This window comes from Rhineura floridana, chromosome 11 (assembly GCF_030035675.1).
Source record: "Rhineura floridana isolate rRhiFlo1 chromosome 11, rRhiFlo1.hap2, whole genome shotgun sequence".
Lineage (NCBI taxonomy): Eukaryota > Metazoa > Chordata > Lepidosauria > Squamata > Rhineuridae > Rhineura > Rhineura floridana.
The window spans coordinates 50409429-50435161 of NC_084490.1; the positions used below are offsets into that span (position 1 = coordinate 50409429).

Here is a 25733-nt window from a genome sequence, read left to right on the forward strand (position 1 = left end):
TTCCTGTTTATCCTGCAGTGTTAAACAGGTGTGGCAAGTTGTTGTACTGGCACCAGAGGGAATATGGTGATAAAGTCTAGTACCGTGAAGAAATGATGCAAGAGCAGTTAAGACGATGTTAGGGTGGGTTCAGAAAGATGGGACAAAATCCAACCTACAACCAGGTTTGAAACAATGTTCTGTACGTTTTGCTTTTCTTCACCGCCTCCTACCCGCATCCCGTGCTTTGTGTAACATCTTGCCTCATGAAGAGTTCTAGAGAAACCTTGCCACAATTTTGATTGTCTAAATAAAAAGTATTGCCCCCTTTAGAGTTCTGCCCCCTTTAATACACAATTCCGTTACAGGACAAAATATTAGCCATATCATAAGTTGGAACTCATTCATCTCCCTGTTCCCCAGCACTGTTCTGGTGTTTACCTAGGACGAACCGGTCAGTTATACAAGGGAATAAGTGGAAACAAATCTGACATTTAAAGATGACAACATTCAGAATCTGACTTAAGAATATTGAACCTACTCCTCCATTAAGGTCATCCTTGGAGGCAACTTTGAAGGTAGACACAGCAGCTTTGGGAGAGGGTCTTTGGAATGCTTTCCCCATAGAGGCTAGCCTGAAGTTAGCTCTCATGTTTTTTAGCACCAGATGAACTGTTTTTTTACAAGCCTTTTATACTTTGTTGTCACCGCTGTGCTGTTTGAGTTAATTTTAACGGTTGTCATGCTTTGTTAGCCACCCTGGGAACAGTTATGATGGGGGGGGGGGTTGCAATTGTATAAATAAAAATAATTTCCCCAAGATAACTCTGCATCTGACCTCAAAAAGCCATCATACTTCAAAGATTTCATAAAAGAGGGTGCCCCTCTAAAGCAGCTTAGGCATTCCCATTAGCAAATACAACAGTCCAATGTGAGATTGGGGGCATTGCCTTCTTTTTAAGTATTAAATTGTACATAGCATGTAGTATAGTATTGACCCCAGTGGCTGCTGTTGGAAATGGGTCAACACTTTGTATATATTTCGGCATTATATTGAATTAGGACAGGCCTATTGCTCCTCCTTGCATTTCATGATCTCTTGAACACACTCAAACTTCTGTCTACCCAGTATCTGCCACCTTAGGATACAACCTTCATGCATCCAACTGTGAGTTGTAATCATAAACCTTTGAAATTGGTTTATACTGAGTTAGACTGATCCATCTTCTTGCTCATGGGTAGGAAATCTTTTTTTTTGTCAAGGTCCATTGGATCACAGGGAAAAAATCAATTGAGGGACACTAACATTAATTGTACCAAAGTATAGATTCTTAATTGTAATAGAAAATATACAAAATACTGAAATACCAAGTGCTTAAGTATTGCCTGCTCCTGAAGCTTTGGCTATGCAGGTTGGAATCCACAGGCTAACAGGGACAATCCTATAACCATCCCTAGGTGAAGACATATTCTCTGTTAGAAAATGTAGGGGTATGTCTGCCACAGCAGGAAAACTGGATGGGGGTAGGAGTTTGCGTTAAAGCTGTGCTTGCCTGGAGGAGTGACTTAAAAACATGAGAACCCTGATGGATCAGCCAAAGGCCCATTTAGTCCAGCATCCTGTTCTCACAGTGGCCAACCAATTGCCTGTGGGAAGCCCACAAGCACGATCCCAAGTGTCACAACACTCTCTCCACTTGTCCTCCCCAAACAACTGGCATTCAGACATACTTTCTCTTACAGTGGAGGTAGAACATAGCCTTATCCTCCTTTGTCTAATCCCCTTTTAAAGCTATCACTGTGTCTCCTGGGACCAAATTCCATAGTTCAGTTATGTGCTATGGGAAGTATTTCCCCCCCCCGGTCCTGAAACATTCAGGTTCATCAGATGGCCCTAGGTTGTAGTATTATGAGAAAAACTTTCTACACCATGCATGATCTTGTACACCTCTATTATATCCCCTCCCTTATCTTTTTTCTAAACTAAAAAGCCCAAATGTTGTATCCTTTCCTCGAGGGGAGTTGCTCCATCCCCTTGATTATTTTGGTCATCCTTTCTGAACCCTTTCCAGCTCTACAATATCCTTTTTGAGATGAGGTGACCAGAACTGTACACAGCATTCAAAGTATGGTCTCTCACCATACATTTGTATAACACCATTATAATATTGGCAGTTTTATTTTTATTCCCTTTCTAAATAATGGTTAGCATGAATTTGCCTTTTTTTGCACAGCTGCCAAACACTGCATTGAGCTGGAGGTGAACAAGAAAGTTCATTCATAAGGCTTCAGTCCTACCCACACACTACTTGAAAGTATGTCTTATTGAAGTCAATGGGACATATTCCAAGTAAAAGTACATAGGATTGGGCTGTAAGCCTTGTATTGATCCCTTTCTGTTTCTGGTATACAACAGAAAGTATCCATAGAGGCAGATTCTGTCCCTCAAAAGTTTTACCCATCTGTCACATGATGCATAATGCATGACAAAAGCTTTAATATTCTTTTCATTTTATTGTAAAAAATGATTTGTTTCAATTTTATTTAAACATACAAGCAGAATTTCTCTTAATACTCCCTGTTAACACTGTTAAACCAAAGCAAAAATTTAAAAAAACAAGAAAACCCAAACATTAACAGCCACAAATTTGGTATTTACAAACTTTTTTTCCTTTATAAGATATTTACAAGACAACTGATTTTACATATTTAAAATGGTATCAAAAAGGATGCATTCGCAGACAACCACATGTCAAAGGGCAGAAAACAAAGGAGAGGAATTACAGACAGTTTTTTTAGAACTACAATAAACTTGGTTACATAAGGTAATGTCTTGTTTTAAACCAAGTAACAGATCTAATTTGCAAGGGCTTTTCTTTAGTACAAATTTCACAGTGCTGTATCCCCAATTGGGAGAAAGGCTATTCCCTCCACTCCCAACTAACATCCACTGCAAATTCTTTGTTACAACCGCTACCTACTTCCACACATCTACCCATCCACTTCTTAGATCTAAGTTGCATGTGTTAGTATTAAATGGGATTCTTCCTGTAAGTCAGCACACTATTGACTAGGGGGGATATTCTGCTGTTTGTATTTCAGAAACACGCACTGTGGCACTTAATAGCCATTTTCAGGGCTAAGCAATGACAGTTCTCGTCTCCCCCAAACAGGATATAGACTCAAGACATGATCTTGCAAACTGTTTGCACTCTTTAGAGCAGGAAGTAGGCCTAAGCAGGATCAAGTCTGAAATTAACAATGCCTTCAAGAAGCCTACACCAGAGGCTTTTTTTTTTTTTTTTAAACATCCAGGCTTGTAACTGCAGGGAATAAAAAAAAAAATACTTGAGGATGCATGCTGGCATGCTAAAAAGCAAAAGATTTAAATACAGCCTTATTCAAAATAAAATTAGGCAAGCATTGTGCACTACCTCAACTACACAGGGTACTTGGCAAAAGACAGGATGTTTTTTTCTCATTTCAAAGTTAAGCGACACTCATGACCTTTTAACTATGTTCACACTGAGCAGCTACTCTGAGGAGGGGAAAGGTATCCTTCTGAATTTCCAGGGAACATAACCCAGAAGTAGACTAGCAACTACTGTTAATATTTAGAGGTTGGGATAAAAAAGCAAATTTGTTGGATTAAGTGTCTACCCTTCATGATGTCTTCTGCATAAACAAACTTTGGACATCATCCTGCACTGGGATCTCCAACAAGCAAGCAAAGTGAGACCTGCAGCACTCTTTCTATTTATACCGAAGCTTCATTCAAATCAAAAAGAGAAAAAAAAGGAAGGTAGCTTCAGTGATCTTGTAAGCATGTGTGTGCATGTGCATAGACACACAGAGGCAGCTTCTTGTAATTGTGTGGATTGGACAGATGAGCATGTGAAATTACAAAGGAATGGCCTGTTCTCTAGAGAGGATGAAAGTTTTATCTTCACTTACTGTAAAAGTTACAGAGGTAGGACCTACTTACAAATGCTAACCAAGCATCAAAGAGACACAAAGTTTCAGCTGTTACTTTGATTTAACTCAATGTGAACAAAAAAAGGGGGCAGGTTCCCATCCATGGGAGTCACTTGCTGTAGTGAAGAATACAGGCATGATCTCATATGTAACAGACTTTAACCTTCCTTAAGATATATACAAACTTGTGTTGCAATGGACTTCAGGCAGGGGGAGGAAACAATCCTTTGCAAGTGCAAGAGGCGTTGGAAGGATGAATCACTTTGTTTCATGGGAGGATAAAATAATATTGCCTCTCTCATTGCTGCCCTTCCCTCCAGCAGCCGTTGTTTTGCTGGATCTGAGGATGGAAGCACATGGTGGTTGTGAAGCAACTAAGTCCTTCAATCATATACCAGGCAAGAGACAGAGTCTGGGATTTTTTTATGTAATTGGGAAGGACTATTTTTGCGATGCTATTTGTGCATGTTGGCAGAGCCGGGATCTGTATCTACTCATGTTGTCCAGGCCTAAAATACCAGCCAGCTCTGCTACTCACCATTTCCATTAAGAAACCAGAACTGTGCAAAGCTTCGTTACATTTTTTTAAAAAAATCACAATTTAGGCCATACCGTATTAAACAGCAGAAAATTAAGAAATAAAGTGTTTGCTGGTAAAACAAACTGGGAAAGTCTGGAGACCATCTCGCATTCCATTGTTAACCCAGTTTTATGCCTACTGTTCCAACAGAACTAACAGTGTGATATAGTTGTCAAGGCATGGAGCCCTTTACTATCAGTAGTACGGTGTCAAGCTTTAATGACCTGCTGTCCTTTAATCAGAAGCAGAAGGCATGAACAAGGTTAGTTATACCCATGAAAAATATATCAGTGAGCCACGTCACCACACCAGCATGTGAAAAGCTAAACAAGGTGGAAGGAAGTGTATGAATCCATTCATGGATCCTTTTTTGAAAAGAAATTACAAATAGCAGATCAAGAGGAAACATCAGTGTTTGTCCAATGTACCATGATGGGTAATCTCTCTCTCCTCCCACCCCCTCATTTTCAAGGCTGTCAACCAGCAGGCTAAATATTTCAAAAGACTGTAAAAGTAGAGGTGGGCTTCTTGGGCTTGAGAACTTACGAATCAGAACAGTTTCATTGTATTTTTATGCTTGCCTGCCTTTCATTTCCTAAATGGCTGCAACTATCCAACAGAGCTAAACTTAAGTGCGTTGTAAGTTGCCAAACTTCTTGTCTCAACACAAACCTCCAGTACTTTCTACCAAACAAAGAAAAAATGGAAAACCAGTGAAGAGTTTTGAGGGACAAAGAAAAGAAAGCCATATATAAGCATAAAAAAATATTTATAATGAACAAGAATGTACATCGAGGGGGAAAGATTGACATGACAGAACAAGTAAGGTCTTTGCCACTTGCTGCAAATAGCACAGGCCTACCATTAAGGCAGAGATTTCTCCTAGTTGGACATGCCTATTTCCTGCATGTCCGGTGAGGAGTCTGTTTCTTCTGCATCTCCAACCGGCAACGGCTTCGCTCATCCAGCCATGGCAGTTCAAAGTTCCTGTTGGACAGAGTGGCCCATGGAAAATGGTTAATGGTGGTGAGGGAAAGATATGGTAGCTCAAATTTCTAGTCCTTTGTGAGAAACTGGCAATAACATCACATGTCAGACATTGACAGAAATATTGGAAATAAGTGTAAGCCATACAATTACAGCCAGTTTGCACAGCATTTTAAAAAAATATTAAAAAACCAAACAGCTGCTAAAATGCTGTCATTCTGTAGCATTCTTTTGAAATGATTACTGCTAAATGCAGCAAGATGTGAACCAGCCTTGAGGAAAAAATGGGAATGGAATTAGAAATCATAGCAATGGGGGGGAAACATTAAAATAGGCTTCTCTCAGCCATCTGGCCAATGATTTTCACATTATTTTAGCAACACGTTTTCAGTACCTAACGACTGCAGTCTTAAGGGATAGAATCTTACAAAGCCATGATTCTAAGTGTTTAAACAATATTACACAGGCTATAGAAGTGTAACCCATAGGATCATTTTTAGCCAAAGGGCTGGTGAGACCCAACTCCAAAATTTCAGAGTAGGGGTGTTAAAAAGAAAAATCAATATAAGAATGTGAGCTCTAATATGGAAAGCAGCTACACACCATCCCTGTCTTTCATAGGTCTAACATGGCCTATGATTCCCCCCCTCCTAATTTTTTCCACTGAGACAGGGCTGATCCTGGATACAAACACATGTCTTCCTTTGCTTCCCAACCCAACCCACGCTTCTTTCTACTCCACTCCTTGTGTCACTTTCTTGGCCTCTCTCTCACAGCCTGGATGCATAGTCCCCTCAACCACAGTGGGGCTCATCTCTTGAGTGCCCCTTCCCACTGCAGCAGAGGAAGACTGGTTGCTGCTTGATGTTTCCAACTCAAACTGGGACCTGAAGCAATTATCCTACTCAAATTTTTAATTATTATTATAATAATACTTTTATTGTTTGTAGCCAATGGCCATCACAATATAGTACAATCAGTCAAATATCAAAAGGCAAACAGAGCCCAATACACTATAAAAAAACTCCTGTTATAAGAGCTCACACAGAAAAAGCCTTAGAATTAAAATAGACTAGTCGGAGGCAGGCCCAGGCAATTTTTAATTACGAAAATTGAAAATGAGTGACAAATACTTGATGTACAAATGTGAGAACCATTTGTAATTGGCCAAGAGATGTCATCAATAATTTACATTCTAATATAAGTAAATTGATTCACTGCTTAAATGTTCACTACTGATACTTGCCAAATGCATGGTTTCCCATGGAAATCTATTGTTCTGTTTCTTCCATTGCTTCTCATTCAGCAACACTGCATTATCCTGACCAACCTGTATCTTTGAACTTGCAAAGAATTTTACCATGACTACCTAATGTATTTTCTTTCACCATTCAAATGACAGTTTTAATTTTTCCCTTTATTTAACTATTCAAGCTCCAGTTAAAAGGTTCCTCATTAAATCCTTATGATCTTTCTTAAGTTTCAAAGACTATTTAACACCACCATTGCTTATGGAGAATTGAAGATATAACCTCCTATAATTGCCTGTGCCATGCCCAGCAATTTGTTACTGAGGTTTTGAACAGGCTTACAATACTATAAACAGTGCACTGAATCTGCATTTGGGATGTGACAATGCCAAGATTAGGTAGATGCTGTTTGGTGCATTTTTTAAAATATATTTGGCATGGGGTATAGTATACTAAGGAGGAACTGAAGGTAAAATGCACGTGAAATATGCAAAACATACATTCTTTTGGTGCACTTTAGCCCTGCTTACTTTTGCCCCACCACTTTTGCCTCTAGTCCTGTCTTTTTCTATTGTTTTAGATGTGGCAGCCATTTTGTATGATGCCAACACCACAGCAGCCATTTTGTGACTGGCGCCTTGAATTAGGGTCCACATCTGAAAATATGTAACCATGCTGAAGTGTAGTTCAACAAATTCCATGAACGTAAGTTTCTTTACAACAAATAGATTGCAAATCTGACTCAACTGAAAAAATGACGTCTCTTATCACTGTGAAATCTAAGTTTGTCCAGAATATAGCAAAGCAAAATACCACGTCATGTGAGCAGAAACAAGACTTTCCGCTCAGACAAAAAGCCCACAATTCAAGCCCACCCATTTCTGAAAAACATGTTCTCCTATAATATAGGAATTTAATACATGGGTGTACTTACTGTGGGTTTAATTTTGGTAATGGTCGGCCAAATGCTACAACAGGCAAGTAGGGGGTGATCAGCAAGCTTTCAACTAGGATGAGAAGAAAACATTACTTATCTAGCTGCAATGGTCACTCAAATATTATGCATTTTGTATGTCTATTCTTACAACAGGGTTCCAATCCTGCCCAATCAAGCTTTTGCAGGTGAGAGGAAGGAAACCTGCAGTACTGTATTTAAAGTCACTCACCATCATCTGACTCTGGGAAAAATGAGGTAACTTCAGGCTCAGATTCCTGAATTCCTTTCTTTTTATACATTCTGAGCTGCAGTCGCTGCAAAATTCTTTGCTCCCGGATCCGCTGAATATCCCACCTATGGGAGATGGGAAAAGGAGGGGGAAAATATAATGCATTTTAAACTTTACTTGAAGACATCTTCATTATGGACAGCAGTCACTGCCTTCCACTATTCCAATCATTTTTGGGCTCCTGCTGGGAGGAAGGGTGGGATATAAATCAAATAATAAAAAACATTTTAAAAAGTTGGCACAATACCCTACAGCCTGGAGTGCCACAGGTTAATTACAACTAGTGTGGGAAAGTATTTTGTGTATTAAACTCACTACATACCAATTTCAATAGGTTACCTCAAGTCCTATTGTGACAAAAGAATCACCAAATCTCTTCTCGCTCACCCCTTCCATGACATAACTGTAATCCCATATTTTCCTCATCTGGCCACCCACACAGCTCCCTCCACACAGCCCCCCAATGCAACATAAAGACCATAGCCAAATCAGATGATTCAAATATTTTAAAGGACTGGTTTTACTGAACATTTTAATTGTGGATGTTTATTTTAACATTTCAATGGAATCGTTTTATTGTATTTTTGTAAACTGCTTAGAAGCCACAGTGGCAATTAAGTGGTATATAAATTAATAAAGAATATTTTCCCTCACCTTTTCCTCCTCTTCTCATCCAATTCCAATTTTGCATGTCGTTTGGAGAACACACTGTCATCCAAGTTCTATGAAAAATTTTATAAATGGAAAAGTTAACACACACAAACAGAGCTAACATTATTTACTGTGCCATTATCTGGGCACCTGATTCTCCCTCACCTGTTGAGGATCCCCTTTCTTTTCATTTCCTGGAAAGAGGTCATTTAAACCAGTCTTGATACTGGTAGCTTCCGTTGGTGAAAAGACTGGATATTTCTTTTTACCATTATGCTGTCACTCTTCTGGGTGAAGAGGGATAGGGGAAAGTGGGATCAAAGAGATATCTAGGGTTCCAGTTTTTCTTCCAGCAGGGCTTATACATCTTGAATAACTGCAACACTGATGGAAAGAGCTTTGCTCACTAAATTTCTCCTCGTGCTGTTAAAAGACAGTCCTGCCAGGAAAAAAAGCTGGCAAACCTTTAGGTGCTGGATGAGGGAGCAAAACTGTACAAGACACAGCAACAAAAGTCAGACAAACAACAGAATTAGGAAGGATGGCCAAAATTTGGTTTGTTGCTTGTGAGACAAGGAAAGGATGAAAGGAAGTTAAGCAGTAGCAGTTGCATACACAGCTAATACTACAGTCCAATTTTGCAATTCAGTCTTCAATTGGCAGTTGGGGCTTTTTTAAAATGGCAGTAGTCAGGCAGCTCCCTCACATCTTAGTGCAGGGGTGGGGAACCTCAGGCATGGGAGCTCAATGTGGCCCTTGGGACTCCGCCCAGGCCGCTCATACCCAGGCCTCTTCCCTCACTGGCCCTGCTCTACACCCTCCTCTAGTGATTTTACCTGGCTGGTGTCCTGTTGGTTGCCTGGATGGAGAGTGCTGTGTGTCTGGTATTAGATTTCTACTGGAACGTTGAGTCTTGTGCTTCAGTGATATTTAAGTCTTAAGTTTTCAATACTGTGATAACATCATTGCTATTATTAATTTTGGTTTTTTGACTTGGAAGAAAGTTCACAGCCTGCCCTAGGCTATAACTGAACTACAACTCCCATCACCCCTTGTCACTGGCCATACTTGCTAGGGCTGATAAGTTGGTAGTTCAGCAATATCTGGAGGGCCAAAGGTTCCCCACACTTGCTATAGCAAATGAAAACCTTCAAATAAAAGTGTATTTCTTACAGCAAAGCCAACAATAAGCAGTCCTGTGGCACGCAGGTATATACGTGAGTGGGCAGAGTTGTGATGTTTAGGTACTTTTTTGTTGTGTACTTGCCTAGTGAGGCCAATGTAACATAAGCCTAAGCACAAGAAGTTACAAATTGCAATAAAAAGGTAGATTACACAGCAATACTGACAACAAAGGCCTTGATAACCACACCTCATCATAAACTTCCAGTATCTACAAGTCTGATCTGTACAGTTTTACCCTTATTTAACAGCTATTTCAAAATAACGATTGCCTGTTCCAACAGCCTGCCAGGGAATGTCAACAACCCCCTCCAACGTTCAGGTCTCCAGAAACACCTCCCCCAATAAACAAGCAGGCTGAAGGTCAGGGTCTAAAAACATAACATTTGACTAAAGAAAAATTGCTGTTTATGAGTCACGAATATGCAAATCCTAGAACAAATTAGACATTCAGATCAATAAGATACCTATCTTCTGTTGAGAGCTGGATGTACTCTGCAGGCTCACCAGGCAAGCATATAATGCTGAAAATCTGACCAGTTAGTTTACCTGAAGCAAGAATGGGGAGCCTGTGGCCCTCTAGATGTTGTTGGACTACAACTCTTTATCAGCCCTGACCAGCATGGCCAATGGTGAAGGATGATGGGAACTGTAGTAAAACACCTGGAGGGCCACATGTTTCCCATCCCTGACCTAGTGGCAAGCAGCAAGAGGGGTCTTACCCAGGGTGCTGCTAAGATGGAATACCCATGCTGCCTCATGACAAAAATCTGCAAAATACTTGGGTGCTAAAGCTGGATCTGTCTGCTGATTTCAAAGCATGTTTTTCCTCACAGCTGTAGAGGGCAATTGGGAAACACGAGGACAGTGTTTGGTGAAAACTGAGAAACAGAAGAACGGCAGGGGTGGTAATGCTGTTTACTTATTGACATACCTCTAAATGTTCTGAAGGATTGAGGTCTCTCAGAGGCTCTACCATATGGTCCCTCCATGATGGAACTGGAAAGGGAGGAGAAGTGTCAAAACTGCTAATTTTAAAGAGATGTTTCTGTGGAAAAATGAACATCTGATAACACAATGCCACTGCTACAAAGTTAAACAGAGTTTAGCATCGAATAGCAAAGTACTTGCCTCCCCGTTTTTCCATTTTCACCATTTTACTATCATATATGGTTAAATAATCATCTTGGTCCTCTTCAGAAGTCTTAACAGTCTTCCAGCATTATCCACATGATAGTTTGTGGTTCAGAGCTTCCAAAGCTGGTTTGAAAGATTTCCTTTCCTCCATATCCCAAATGCCCAGGATGGGTTACATATTATGATGATCATCATCATCATCGTCAATAATAATAATGATGACGACGACAATGATTTATTATTATTATTATATTATTAAATTTCTATCCTGCCCTTCTTCCCAGAAGGAGCCTAGGGCAGTCCATTCTCACCCTCTTAGATCACAATGATGTGCCTCAGGCCTCCCAGTGAGCTTTGTGACTGAGCAAGGTTTTGAATGGGCCCATATTCAAATTCTGCACTCTGAACTGAACACTGAGGGATCAATAGTTTTTCAGTAGTGAGAAACCATTAGCTTTAGTAGTATTTTTAACACCTTGGGAAAAGAATGAAGCACATCATGTTAACAATAACAAGCAGCATTTAGCTGGTGACACATCAACTGGCTCATAAAAATCAAGCCTTTATTTTCAGGAATGCCAACAATCCAGGGTTGAATTGCAAGGATCTCTCTTTCAATTAGGTTATGCCAGAATCAAAAACCATTGCTCTTTTCTGTGCACCACATTCCAGACAAGGCCTTCATCAAAATTGTAAGTATTACATCACATACATCAGAAGGCTTACTTTAAGAACCACCCAAGTTAATATCTGTGGAGGGTTGGCTTTAGTCCAGCCTTGCAAATTAATTCCATAGAAGTTACTAAAATCTCATACACCCCTATGTTAGTCATATATAGTGCCTGAAAGAACAAGAAAGCCAGTTCTCCACTCTACAGAAGCTTCCCTGTCTAGTCACCTAGAATTGGTTATCTGCCACAAATGACTGTGCTAGTGGCTATTTTACAAGTCTGCTTTAAATCTCTACCATCTGCTCTCTAAACCAGCACTACATTTTCCATCACACTTGCAAGGTTGAATGGCAGCTCTCAGAAAGTCTAACATCTTGAAGGATGTCCACTCTCAAGACTGCCCTGCTGATTATGTTTATTGAAGCCATTCAAGCCAATGGCATTGAAACTGATGTCTCCCATGTTTAATCGATCCAAACCATCTCTTTTGAGTTTAAATCAGCCCTAGCACTACCTGAAGGATGGCCGAGAAGCTTCTAAGTCTTACAATATGTTCCCTGCCATAGGATGTTGCAAGGGACACTGGTATATATGGCTTTTTAAAAGGATTTAGATTCATGAAGAACAATGTTTGTTACCCCAATAAACAAGAATGCAACCTATATTACGCCTCCAATTACTGGGGGTATATAACAGGGGTGCTATTTTCATCATACCTAGCTTGCTAGGTTCCCATTAGGAACAGGTAGGCTGCAGTTGGAGACAAGTTGCTGGACTAGGTGGACCTCTGAATTGAACTAGCGGGGCAATTCTTAGAGATTGCAGGCACATATCTTAATAAGAGTTGGCCCTATAAGAAGCATTCTCCAAATCCCTTTCCACACCTAGTACAAGACAGCAAGAACAGGCCAAGCAGACAAGACCAAGGCAAAAGAAGATGTAGAAGACTGATCAGGCCTTTAAGCTCTCCTTGTTTATTATACTGTACAAACGCCATTTAGATTTTAATAAGCAGCAGCTTAGAAGAGGAAGACGTTTCTGCAATCTTCTGTGAAAGAAAAAAACTCACAACTTCAGTAGGAAATTGCTTCACAGCTTCTCTGAAAAATGTGCTTTGTTTGCGATAACATAACAGATGAAGAAAAACAATTGCAAGATAGCTCAATTCAGCACAGGTTCAAGCTGGTGGAACAGGGGAGAATCAGAAATGTTGACCTCAAAACAGAAGATTTAGGCACTTGCAAGTCTTTTGGTTTTATTGGGAAGAGCTGAGAATCTTTAGAGCTGGGTTTGGGGAGCTTTAGGAAGATTCCCATTCCATCATCCCAGACAGGAATCACAGCAAATAGGGAAGCAAGGAATGAAAAAGTTGGTTTTGGAGCCCTGCTCCAATAGTACTCCCTAAAGATGGAGCCCTGCTCCAATAGTACTCCTTAAAGATCACAAGTAAGAGCTATTTCTGCCTGGTAAAAGAGTTTGTGGAAAAAATGGCTTCTTAGCGAGGAAAAATGAAAAAATGAAGCCTCAAATGTGAGGCCTTTTCCTTGAGTAGTATCTACAATACACTGTTGCCCAGGACCCCACCCAAAGAAATTAGATAAAAATAGGTACTTCCCCCTGTATGAAGAAACCCCAAGTCTAGAGACATAAAGACTCAGAAAAAATGGGGAAAATGGGGCAGGTGACAGTGTTTTTCTCCCCCCCCAAAATGGGGAACACCCAGCCCCCCAGCCTTCACATATCTACCCAAGCCCAATAACAAGAAAAGAATTCCAAAGTATGGTCTGAAGTCACATGAAACCACCATCCTGCTGAAGCTAAACAGATCTAGGTCAGGTCAGTGCCTGATGGGTGATTGCCTGGGAACCACATGCACACCAAGATGGGTTCCATGACGGAAGAAAGGTGGGATATAACTGTGAGGAAAAATAAACAAATATTGTGCAACTATTAGAGATGGAGGACATGGGCGCAAATAGGCTACCCTGAGCTGTTTACAGTAATGCTGTTCCAAGAACCTCTTCCACCAAAAAAAAATGCTAGCTGAGCAAAATGGCTACTCTCTGGAAGAAAGTAAACAGAAAAACCAACAGTCCATGCATTAAACTTTTTGCCATAGGTTCTCTTCCTAATCCTCAGAAGGCACAAGAGTTGTATGCTGAAAAAGTGATTGAAAAAAGTCTGGTGTCAAGCATATTTGCCCCAATTCTTCCCGCCATCTAAATCTCAGAAGTAGTAGAAGTAGAGAAGTTAACCATGAGAGGAACCATCAACTTGCTGAGAAGGTAATAATTCAAGCAGTGTATCAGGAAAATATTTTAAGTAATTACTGCATGCACATACCCAGATACACACACCAGCTCAAGGGCCAAAGATCCTTGCTGTCTGCTACCCTGTCTGGTAGGAAAGTGCAGGAGCTCAAGATTAAGTCCCTCCTCTTGAAAAGCCCAAGCAAAGTACTGTAATGGAAGTATTTCACACACTGTGCCAAGCTAACTATTGAGAGATTGTTTTAGCACTCATGGTTAGAGAGTTGTAAAACATATTGTCAATAAATTTAGAGGCTCAAGACACCAGACAAGACTTTTCAGTTGTCTGAAAGTCAACTGAACTGTCATGGCTTTCCTCTCGGAAACTTGGGAACTGTAATTCTTTTAGGAGTTTAATAGCTTCTAACAAAAGAAACTCCAGCACTTTCACAAGACCGGAATCTCCAAGGTCTGTTAACATTGCAGCACTCCCTTTTCTTGTGATCTTCTGCTTCCCCCAGACCAAGGTTTTTGTGCCTCGTGACCTTGTTGACTGCATGCCTCTCCTTGCCTAGACAGGGTGCAACTTACATAAACAAATGTATAAATGCTTATAAATAAATGCAAGTCAGCATTTATTGTACATTGGATTCTGAGTGCTACATTAGGATGCCTTGATGGAGATCTTATTTATTGATGCACAATCTATACATGTGTTTGGTAGTTTGCTGCCCTTCTGTACTTGCACAATTTTCACTGGAGCATGGAAGAATCCGAAAACTGGGGAAGTTGTTCAGGTGGTAGAACAACAAGGATCCAGATGTGTACCTGAATCCTTATGGGGCCCTTATGGCTAAATGCCCATTCTTTATGGCCTCCAGTCATGGAGGCAAACAAATACCCCGATGCTTATCACTTACCCATTCCGCTTCCACCATCAGCACTGTTCTTTACAAAAAGAATACAAACCTCCAATTTACACAAAAAGTTTAAATACTGATATTTTTAAGTAAGATACAAAATAAGAACATCTGCATAACTGATTCGGAGTGCAAAACTTATCTGCTTCAATGCAAAAAATAAAAAAATAAAACTTGACTGCATCATGCTCCGTCTTAACAAATCTACACTAGACATAAAGCCTTTACTTCAAAATGTGACTTAGTAAAAATGACATAAAACATGTATCATGTGACTTCTTAGCATATTGTTTGCATAAAATCTAGGCGATTCATCTTCTTAAATCTTTAAACATGTTGACTGCAATGCAGAAAAATAGTAAATGCACTGGTAAGGAAACCATATATGCAAACATAGTTCTCGTAGTTCTCTTTGCCCATTTGATGATGTACCTCTCCTAGTCCCATTTTTTGGGGGGGCCCAATCTTTAGATCCAGCCTGCAAAGGCTAGTTTATGTTTTAATCATGTTTTAATCATATGTTACTTTTCTGTCCTCCATGTCTCATCATTCTCTCCTTTCTAATCTCTCCCAACTCACCCCCTCCTTTTTTAAAATAGGTGATCACTGCTGGTGCAACCTACCTCAGGTTTTGAGTGCAACTCTTAGTTTGAGCCATAAGCCCCACTGTAGTCCATGTCCTGGTTGACAAAGGAAGCCGATTTCAAAACTGAACAGCAGCTTGCCTCATAGGCTATGGGTGCTGCAGCAGCAAGAACTACCACGAAATCAGCGAGTCTATATGTGGGTCCCTTAACGGTATATAAAAGGCTCCTTTGAAATATAGCCCAAATGTTTTATAAGCCATGGAATTAAAACAACGGCATAAAGAGGCCCAAATAATTATTTTGGAACACTCCTGCAATACCAGATCTCTTGGTCACTCCAGCAACTGCATATCTCCTGAGACAGAACCATCTTGTGTCATTTCACCTAGTCTTCAGCAAACAAGTTGACTGAAACACTTCCTATCATTTCTACACAGAACATTCCCCATTATGAGAGAACAGGAAAGGGAGCAGCTTGCTGGCAAAATGGATGGTAACAGCATTCACTATGAGTATAGTAAGCCACAAATTTAATGGTTTTACAGAAATGTCACCACAGATCACTAGACAGGGAGGCTGATCTTCTTCATACATTGCCCACACCTGTTCTAGATTGATGTGGGTTTCAAAAGCTTCTGTACTCCAACCAGAGGTTCAGAACCTACAATGGCATCACTCAGAAATAAAATGGTGCCCCCTGGCTATCTTCAAGTGTTCGAAAGACTCTTAAACAGACCCACAAATGAATGAGTTCCCACCATCCCACATCAGGCCAACCATCACAAAGGCACAAGCAAGCCTCTTACTTGCTACAGTCTCCTCCTTCTTGGGAGAAGGCTCTCGCAACGGTGAAGGAGGTGGCTGGTGCCACCGGCACAAGTACATTTCAGTGGTGGAAAGGTATGGCAAGTCTTCGATTTCACTGGAGGAGCCTTTGTCTTTTGAATGGCACCCAGATCCTTTCAAAGGGCCCAAGGATTTCAGTGGCGTGTCTGCTAACGACCGGGCTTTCTCAGGAGTCTCCTGACTTCGCAGCTCACGCCTGCTAATTGATTCAGTTAATGAACTGCTGGGTTCCTCTTTCAATGGAGAAGACTTTGGCGTTTTACACTTGACTTTTGAGAATTCAGCCACCAGCTTCTTCACTGGAGTTTTCCTCTCGGCATTTCCAAATGCAGACTTCCTGCAAAAGTAAGAGGGGACAAGTTTAGTACAACAAATACACACTTTATAAACCCACACTTCATCATATTGACTCTAGGGTGGATTAAAACAAAATACCAGTATGTCACAAAATATGTCACAACGAAGCAGAGAAGCATTGATTCCCCACGTCTCACAGTTTTCAAAGGAGTGATAAATGGGCTTAAGAAGAGCTTCCAAACTGTATCACAGAGCAAATTCTGCATGGCCACCAGGGCATCACCACTTGGGATCATGACAAACTAGAGTGAGTGCTACCCTACAGCCAGGCTGCAGATATGATAGCATCACAGTACTAAATCTACTATAAAGGGACTTGTTCAACATTTAGCTCATTTCAACCTATCAAACAGATTAAAAAGAAAAAGAAGTAACTTGTGAATGACCCAAAGGTTAATGCTTATGTAGAATACTGCCTAAGAATGTACGACAAGAAATCTATGGTTGAAATCTTACCTCATCCATCACTAGATGTCTAGCTTCCCATCTGCACTATGGGAATAATATTACTGACCTAGCATACAAGGATGTTGTAAGGATTACTGTGAATACATGTGAAGTATTCTGAATACTCAAAAGCACCATAAAATACTAATTGTTGTTAGTATCGATTCTTCTAGTTACCATCTACCCTGACTAGTAGCCTCTTTCCAGGACTTTCAGCAGATTTCTTTCCCAGTCGTAACAAAGATTCCCGTGGAGATGCCAAGGACTGAACTGAAGTTTTTTACAAAGCACATGACACACCACTGAATTATGTCCTCATTCCCTCCTCCTCAAAAATGGCATAAATAGGAGAACAGAGATTGTAAGTTAACTTACTCTAGTACTATTTTGCACACACAGAGAATCTCTAAGAGAAACACTACTTAAGAGATAGTGGTAAATGAGGGCATTATGTATATTTCAAACGTTAATAGGTTTGAAGCCAGGTTTAACCACTGAGGCTTCCCCAAGGAACACTGGAAATTGTTCTTTTGCAAGATGTCAAAACTTCTTTGTTACACATCCTTAGCCCTTTCACAGAATTCCAATTTCCGTGGGCAAGTATTCACTTGAACAGGACTGAAACTAGTCTAAAATGTGCAGTGTTGGCACTAATAAGAATAAAGGTGCACATATGCACAAAAGAACTGAAGTCAATTGTCTAGATTGCCTCTTTAAGGTGAAGCAAGTGACAGAAAGCTATGGTGTGTGCATACTGATAACCCAGGAAAACATGCAACAGCAGCAACTCTGGCTTTACCGTTTGTGACCCTTCCCATTCCTTCCATATGGAAAGTGTTTCAAAGGCAGCGGCTGGGACGTCTCCAGCAGTTCTGGTGGCTGGCATTCTGTAGGCAACTTCTCTGGCACTTCAGGCTCAACCTTCTCCTCCGTTTCATATCCTTGAAATATCTTGTGTTTCTCACGCTCATTGTCCTTCTTCACCAGCTGCATCCTCCTTTCCATACGCTCAATTCGAGCAAGGAGCTAAGAACACAACATTGCAATATGGATATCAAAAGTAGTAATCCAGCAACTGAATACAATGTTTTCAAACACTAAAAATCACCCTATTTTAGTACGTGATGGGAACAAACTGATTGGAACAGTTCTATGCAAGTTCCATCATTTGCATGCAATTAATTTTGCATGCTCACCAGTGGGGGCTGATCTTCCCTTCCAAACACAATAGTCTTGACAGGATTTGGACATGCTTTTCCCCCATGATACTGTTTTCCCGGTGGGGTTCCCCACTGCACCCCTTTTCAATTAAAGACAACTAAGGGTTGTACTCTGTTTTACTGGCGAATACATAGCCTACACTTGAATTGCTGTGTGGCGACATTATCAGAGCAGCCAATTCTACACTTCTTTGTCAGGATGCATCTGCTGGCCACAGGGAGAATGTCTACTTCCTCTTTATGACAGAACTCTATGGTAGCTGCATCTACTGCATGGATAATCTGTAAGAATTTACATTGAAAAACTGTGGGAAATTTTGGGGTACCCTTTCCAGATAATGTAATGCATGAGCAAAAAGTGAAATGGGTGCTCCTGTAAATAAGTAATTTGAAGTAATAGTAGAAGAGTTTTTTTTTTTTTATCCGCACTTGCTGGAATGTATTGTTTTATTGCAGTCTTTATGAGTTTAACTTTTTATTATGTTGGATTGTACATATGCCACCCTGGGCTCCCTTTAAGAGGAAGAGTAGGGTAAAAACTAACAAAATACAGCTGAATCATCCTTGCAGGTACACCTTTTATTATTTCCCTTTATTAATGTGAGCACAACTACCACACACATTCTGCCTTGAGAAATACACACGTCTGAACATTCATGACTGCAAAGCTATGGAGCACCAGACCCCCACAAGTATATTTTTGTCTCCTGTAGCTTCTAATACATTATAGAAGCACACATGCCATCTCACCTCCTTGAAAACCATGCGTCCTTGTTAAAAATACAAAATAATGTTTACGCCTCCTTCCTAGCTCACATTCATTAAATAGCAGTGGGAGCAGATCCTGTCCCTATGGTTCTCAAGCCATATACTCTAAACAAATCTCAAAGGGTTGCAATTAACACTTATACATCTGCATCTCAACAAGGGTTGGATAATTCTTGAAGCAGCTGCATGGAAATATGGCAAAATACAGAGCTATTCTTGACAAGAAGGTACATCGTTGTTCGAAGACTTAAATCGAAAATTCAACGCAGCCATGAATTCAGTATGAAGCTTTTCATAAGTCATTCTCTTTAGCCTCAGTTCCCCATCCTTAACTGGGAGCTAACAGTGACATGCACCAAGTACCCTTATCTTCAGCTTTTTCTGTCATATCCCCTGCTTATCAGTTTCCCTTTGTCCCCTTCTCCTTACACAGATAACCACATCATTTATTCTCTGTACCACTTTGCACATGATCAACACTAAGTACAACTTTAGTAGTAGGACAGTTATGTGAGGATGGCTTTGAACTGGGATTTTTTAAAAATAAATTTAAATACTAAGAAGATATCAAAAACCCAAACTAAATTGTTATTGAAGCACAAATTGTTACTGGAACACTAACTGCAGGAACCAGTCTCTCAAATTTAAAGTTAAGACTTCTAAATCATGTAAAAATCTTTTCCAGCAAAGCATCCATTTTAGATACTAATGCTGTAGATAGCATGTAAGAAACTGAGCAATTAGTCTGGATGGTAAAAGCCAAAGAGCGGTTAAGGTATTTCTACAAGTGAAACAAAAATACTCAAGAGAATATATTAAAGATTCTAGCACCACCCCATGAGGGGAAAGAGGTGGCAAGAAAGAGGTGAGGGAGAAAACCACTGCAGGTACTTTGCAAATCTGCAGTCAACAGATGCACTGACAACCAACCCAGCAGTTCTGGTATCAGCTTGACTCACAAGCTTTGCATTTTTCTGTGCTAGTGTGTTCTAGCTCCTCAGGGTATGTGTTATGTGTGGATTTGGTTTTTTTAAAGCCTTTGCAGGAGCATGTGAAGTACTCAGTCTGCCATCACCACATTCCTTGACTGCAAAACAGCAGCTAGCACCTCCATGTTGGTTAACTTTACGCAGGCCTCATGGGAGTTGTTTTTTTTTTTACACTATCAGTCAGATCACATCTTTCTGCTACAGACAGTAAAAATGCCACCACTTCCTGCAACCAGAAGCTAATCCTACCCCCACCCCATATTTATTTCAAACATAGATCCGGGAGATCATGCCTAAAAGGTGGCGGGGGGGGGGGGAGAATACTTCAGTTGACAATAATTGTTGCAGCAGCAGCTGCAGGAACCAGGAAGAGGGGGCTATTTTTAGGCTGCAGACGTGCCATGCATACAGGCCAAGATTACAAGACCTTTGTGGCAATTTGAGGATGGGGAAGAAAACACACTAAATAGCTACTTCTAGGACTATAGTTTAGAAATACACACATTATGAACTAAACTGCCTTTGCTACAGATAGTTGTCATAAAAACAACATTGAAACAAACCAACCTTCATTTGCAGCTGATACAGAGGGTCTCCCCCGATCTTCAACCTATTCCCCATTCAGCTTTTATGGCACAGACAGAAAAGGGGACTATACAGCATCTTCCCCCCTCATGCTCACAGTAAATATCCCCTCCCTTACATATGTGGTTTCTACAGAGGAGCAAAACTTTCCATAAGAGCAGCTCATGTTGCAAGGATCAGAGACTCTAAACAGTAGCGTTTGGCACTATCCCGCCAGATACAGGATAGCTTGGTTATGGGGACACAGTGGCAGGACAAGGGTGGAGGAAAGCACCTTGCAGGAGTACAGCACAACAAACATCTTTCAATAGTCATAATAAAAAGTGGGTTGGTGCTTCTGTGAAAAGAGGAGGATGAAAACATTTATAGAAAGGAAGGGATGGGGTGTTAAAGCTAAACCTGCAATATTTCTTTAAAAATGCATCAGTTAAAGAGGCCTCCCCTCCCCTGCTGTCCACATGGCACACACTGCAGCTGATTGTTTTGCTTAAGCTGCTTTCCTTCTCTTCTCTCAAATATGGCAGCCGCCGCCCCAAGCCAGAGCCCCTTTAAATTAACCCTATTTGTACCAAATACATGTCTCCTGCTTTAAATTAACCCTGTTGTTGCCACAGTACTCTTCCAGCCTTGGGGCCCCATGAGCCACACACCCTCCCTAGCCTAGCCAGCTGCTGATTAACTCTTTGATAACTGCAACTGGTCCTAAATCTATTCTCTCCCACTGTGCACCAGTGCCCTTAATTCCACCTATCAACTCACCAAACTACCCAGCAGGTCCCCGAGCTTAACCCCCAGGTTGTCAACCCCTTCCTAGTTGCTTGTTAACTCTGAGAACGCCAAGGCCTTAGGACTTTGGCTGCTGCAGGCTGCTTTTTAGTCTCATAAATCGCTAAGGGCCTTCAACTGTCCTTGAATATTAACTTGTTAACTGCATCCTCTATTGATGGATTTCTTGTACTACAGTTTCACAATTAGCCTATAAATATTTAGACCCCATTTTTTAAAAAAAATTACTAAAACTTCTTTGGGTTGCCACCTTTGACTTTTACCACACTGTTAAGCATTTCAGGCCCCATTCCCAGTAACATCAAGAAATCCCTCCATTTCTTCCAAACACTAGCCCTCAACATGCAGGCACCCGAGCTACCTCATGACCACTCCTTTCCACATTAACCGTTATACAGCCAGGTTTCTACAGACCCTTTCTGGACTGTGCAGAGATTACCCTGATGAATGTAGCAGTATGGGGCTAGAATAAATGGCCTTTTGATCACCTCATATAATTAACCCTAACTCCCCATAGTTTTCTTGATTCACCCCCTCCTGCTGCAAATAAGGGTCATATATATCCCTATTTATCCCTAAACTGCCAGTGGCAGTTCACTCTTTCCTATCTTTCTCCAAACCCACTTCCACGGAAAACTTGTGTCCCTCTCTGACTAGACCCCATATGCCTCTGCGAAATTTGCATCGGCCCCTCCCACTGTTAACACCGGATTATCAACCATACATGCACACTCCCTATTAACCCTTAGAAGACCAGTTAACACCCAACCCGTTTTAACTATTAACCCCTGAACTGCCACATCTTTCTTCAGATCGTACTCCCTCCCGTGCTTCTTCCAACCTGATGAACATTAACCCCTTATACACTAACATCCAACTCACTGTGTCTCTTTCAGCCTTGAGTTCCTCGATCTCCTTCTCCTTGGCCTGCAACTGTTGCTGTTGCTGCTCGATGAGGTCCAGCTGGAGCAGCAGGATCTGCTTGAGGCAGGCCGCCTGGCTGGAGGCACCCCCGCCGGCCCCCATGGGGCTCTTCCGAAGGCTGCTTCCACCACCGCCGCTACCGGTGCTGCTGCTACTGCTGCCGCTTTTCCACTTGCCGCCGGGCTCTGAAGAGGCCGGAGATCCCCCCGCCGCCGCTGTTGGGGGTGGAGGTTGCCCAGGCTCGGCCGTGGCGGAAGCCGGTGATGGTAACGGCGGAGGAGGAGGAGAAAGTGACGCTGGAGCTCCTCCAGGCCCAGCGTGAGGGCCGCCGCCGCCACCGCGTTTGCAGTCTTTCGCGGCGGTGGCGGCAGCAGCGGTGTGTCCGGGCAGCACCGCCTGGTACTTGGAGGGGCGGGAGCTGCCGGCGGCATCGCCCACGCCCGCCTGCCGAGTACTGCCTGCCGGGCACGGCGAGGGTACCAGGCCACCCCAGCAGCAGCCACCGCCGCCTTCCTGCTGCTGTTGCCCAGGGGCCGCGGCTGCTGCAGCCGCCGGGACAAGGGCCCGGCCCTTAGGGCCTGCCGCTGCTGCAGCCGCTGGGGCCGGCACGGGGATCTGGTTCTGCGGGGGAGGCGGAGGCTGGCGGAGATGCGGCGGCGGCGGCGGCTCCTCCTCTTCCTCCCGGCCAGGCTCCAACAAGCCCGGCCCCGTCGTCGTCGTCGTCGCTGCCGCCGCGGTTGCTTTGTATACGGTGGATCTCATGGCGATGCAGTGCGCCTTCAGGCTCCGGATTCTGCAGCAGCGGCAGCGCCGCCTCCCCCTTCTTCTTCCCCTCTCCGCGCCCGGTCCGGATCCCCCACCTGGACCCCTCGGGGGGCGCCGCCGTCGTCGTCGTCGCCCGCCCCACCAAGACCCATCGCCCCCTTTCTTGCTACACCACCTGCCCCCGGCTGATCTTACTGACTCACCGCCCTTCTCTTCCTGCTACTGCAAGGATCATCTCGATCTTTGCTTCTCTTCCCCAAATCCCAAACTGTAGGGTGGGGGAAGGGGAAAATGGGGCCCTCTCTTCTCTATCTGGGTAACTTACTAACAAAACAAAAATAGTGGTGGTGGTCAAGTTGTTGAATGCTCACCACGAAAGTTGGGGTTCACCTGTCGGGGTTATGGCGCCCACACACACACCAGAGTACTTGGGTGCCAACTAGGTTATCTTCTATCTAGACCGCCGTGAAATCTTCTGCAAGGAATGGGGGTACTTTTGGCTCCCCGCCGCTGATATGGAACGACACCCCTCTTCTCTCCCCCAAATGCCCCCTTAAGAGGAATACGGGTGCGTAGAAGGGTATGCTTCAGATCCTTCTGGTGGACTCGGTTATGCTTATTGCTCTGAAGTGGGAATGACCGGGGGGGGTCCCCACAAGCAGATATTAATGGGGAGATTCCACCCCAGAACAGTTTTCACCTTCCAGCAATAATTGTAGGGAAGGGAATTTGTGGCCTGAACCTGGCTCCCAAAGAGTGGGAGAGCTATGAGTTCTCCTTACGTACTAGATTCTTCTCGACTGAAAATGGTTCTGGTCGCCTATCTCAGTGCCGTGAGTCCCCAAAATAAACTGGGGACTGCTATTGGCTTTCCCTTATTCAATACATACTGGGGGTTTTCATCCACTGGGAAGGGCATACCAACGGGGAAATTCTCTCTCTCGCTTAGGTGGTTTTTCTTAATATCCTCTGGGGAAGAGGTGCCCCCATCAATTCAGAAGTCCCTCTTTAGCGATTACAAGTGAAAAATAACGGGTTCCTCCCACCCCACCTCGTCTTTGCTGCACGGGGATCACAACAACAAACATTAATAGGGTGGGATAGTATTATTGGGACGGCCAACCATTGACTTGATTAGAACTCCCCTCAGTGCTAATTAGTGAGGGGATAATATGGGTAGTAGGTTCCTTTTTGCAGGGGAGTGATATGACACCCTCCCCCCGCCTTGTAAGATAAAAAAGGAACCTTTCTCGGCCCTCTACATTGAGGGGAATGCGGGGCCTGAACCTTACAGGGGAGGCGCGGGAATTCTAGGAGTTTTCCCCCTTCCGCTTCTTCTCCTCCCCTCAGGCCTACACCTCAGTCTCGTCACGCTTTGGTACGGCAGGGCGTGGAAAGAGGGAAAAGGGGATTTCGACGCAAAAATCTGCCGCTCTGGTTTTGTTCAATCGGTTACCTTTAAACGGCCGCCATGGCCTGGGCCGCCTCCCTCCAGTGCGCATGCGCCAACCGCCGTCGGGAGCTGATGGAAAAGAGGCACCTTGGAAGGGGGAGGGGCAATATCTGCTTATGAGGAGAGGAAGGGCGTGCGAAGGGGAAAATTGAGATAAAGGTGTGGAGATGGTTGCACACACAAGATGGGATGGGGATGTTTTCCACAGTAATACACGACAAAAGACATGTACAAATTCATACATAGGAGCTCTTAGAAAGTATTACATGATTGAACTGTGATAATAAAATCAGATAAACTCACTAATGTAAGAAGTCCACTCTCAAAACGTGTCATACAAACACTAGTATAAAGTATTTATAATAAAGGCTGTATTTTGAATAGTACAAAATAGATATCAAACTACAAACAACAGAGTCTTGTGATACCTTAAAGACTAACAAATTTATTATGGTATAAGCTTTCATTGACTACAGTTCATTGCTTCAGATGCATGAAGGGTTATCCTGAGTTACAGCACAAGTCATATATGTGTATGAATGATGGGTTGAGTGGTTGCAAATGATGGGGTCAGAGGGAAATCAAGTACAGAAAGTATAGACAATGATAATTATGTTATTAACACTAGCCACAAAATAGAAGTTCTGGAATTAGTAATAATAATAATAATTTAATTTATGTGTCGCCTATCTGGCCAATGGCCACTCTAGGCGACGTACAAATCAGTTGCAGTAAATGCAGCACAATAAAATACACATAAAATACAATATAACAAGGAAACTATAAATAGGAATGATAACAGTTCAGAGTAATAGGCAGTTAGTCCTGAAAATTAACCCTCCCCGGAAGTCCCAAAGGCCTGTCTGAAAAGCCAGGTCTTCAAGGCTTTGCGGAATACATTCAGGGAAGGGGCATGCCGAAGATCGTACGGGAGGGAGTTCCAGAGAGTGGGGGCCGCCACTGAAAATGCCCTCTCTCTAGTCCCCACCAACCTAGCTGTTTTAGTTGGTGGGACTGAGAGAAGGCCCTGAGTGGCTGATCTTGTCGGGCGGCATAATTGGTGACGCTGGAGGCGCTCCATCAGGTAAACTGGTCCGAAACCGTGTAGGGATTTAAAGGTTAGTACCAACACCTTGAATTGAGCCCGGAAAATAACTGGAAGCCAGTGTAGATCGAATAACACTGGAGTGATGTGTTCC

General features: G+C 42.5%; 1 protein-coding gene and 1 long non-coding RNA gene across 7 annotated transcripts; one reads left to right on the forward strand and one right to left on the reverse strand.

Annotated features, from left to right (window-relative positions):
- On the forward strand, window positions 1-8699 carry LOC133366755 (uncharacterized). Of its 3 annotated transcripts, none has more exons than XR_009758476.1 (4): window positions 1-181; window positions 4685-4796; window positions 7352-7476; window positions 7862-8699. It is a non-coding gene; the product is annotated as an uncharacterized LOC133366755 (long non-coding RNA). The 3 variants fall into 3 exon arrangements; XR_009758477.1 differs by having other exon boundaries at window positions 1-164; XR_009758478.1 differs by lacking the exon at window positions 4685-4796.
- MSL1 (MSL complex subunit 1) lies at window positions 2524-24600 on the reverse strand. 4 transcript variants are annotated; one of them, XM_061590217.1, is made up of 9 exons: window positions 22275-24599; window positions 17844-18070; window positions 16201-16577; window positions 10765-10829; window positions 8652-8719; window positions 7938-8062; window positions 7706-7778; window positions 5397-5521; window positions 2524-4294 (listed from the first exon to the last, which is right to left on the reverse strand). In XM_061590217.1, the coding sequence occupies exons 1-8, from the start codon at window positions 23076-23078 to the stop codon at window positions 5431-5433; spliced, it is 1830 nt and encodes a 609-aa protein (XP_061446201.1). In that variant the 5' UTR covers window positions 23079-24599; the 3' UTR covers window positions 2524-4294; window positions 5397-5430. The 4 variants fall into 4 exon arrangements, with proteins under 4 accessions (XP_061446201.1, XP_061446204.1, XP_061446202.1 ...); XM_061590220.1 differs by lacking the exon at window positions 22275-24599 and adding an exon at window positions 20589-22077 and having other exon boundaries at window positions 2525-4294; XM_061590218.1 differs by lacking the exon at window positions 2524-4294 and having other exon boundaries at window positions 5287-5521.
- Between the last annotated feature and the right edge of the window lie 1133 nt (window positions 24601-25733).

Bases quoted from the DNA above. Each gene is read 5' to 3' on its own strand.
- MSL1 (XM_061590217.1), bottom strand. From the start codon at position 23,078: ATGAGATCCACCGTATACAAAGCAACCGCGGCGGCAGCGACGACGACG. The intron at 16,578-17,843 runs GTAAAGCCAGAG...TTACTTTTGCAG, and splicing joins AATGGGAAGGGTCACAAACG to GAAGTCTGCATTTGGAAATG. The intron at 7,779-7,937 runs GTGAGTGACTTT...TTCTCATCCTAG, and splicing joins TTTCCCAGAGTCAGATGATG to TTGAAAGCTTGCTGATCACC.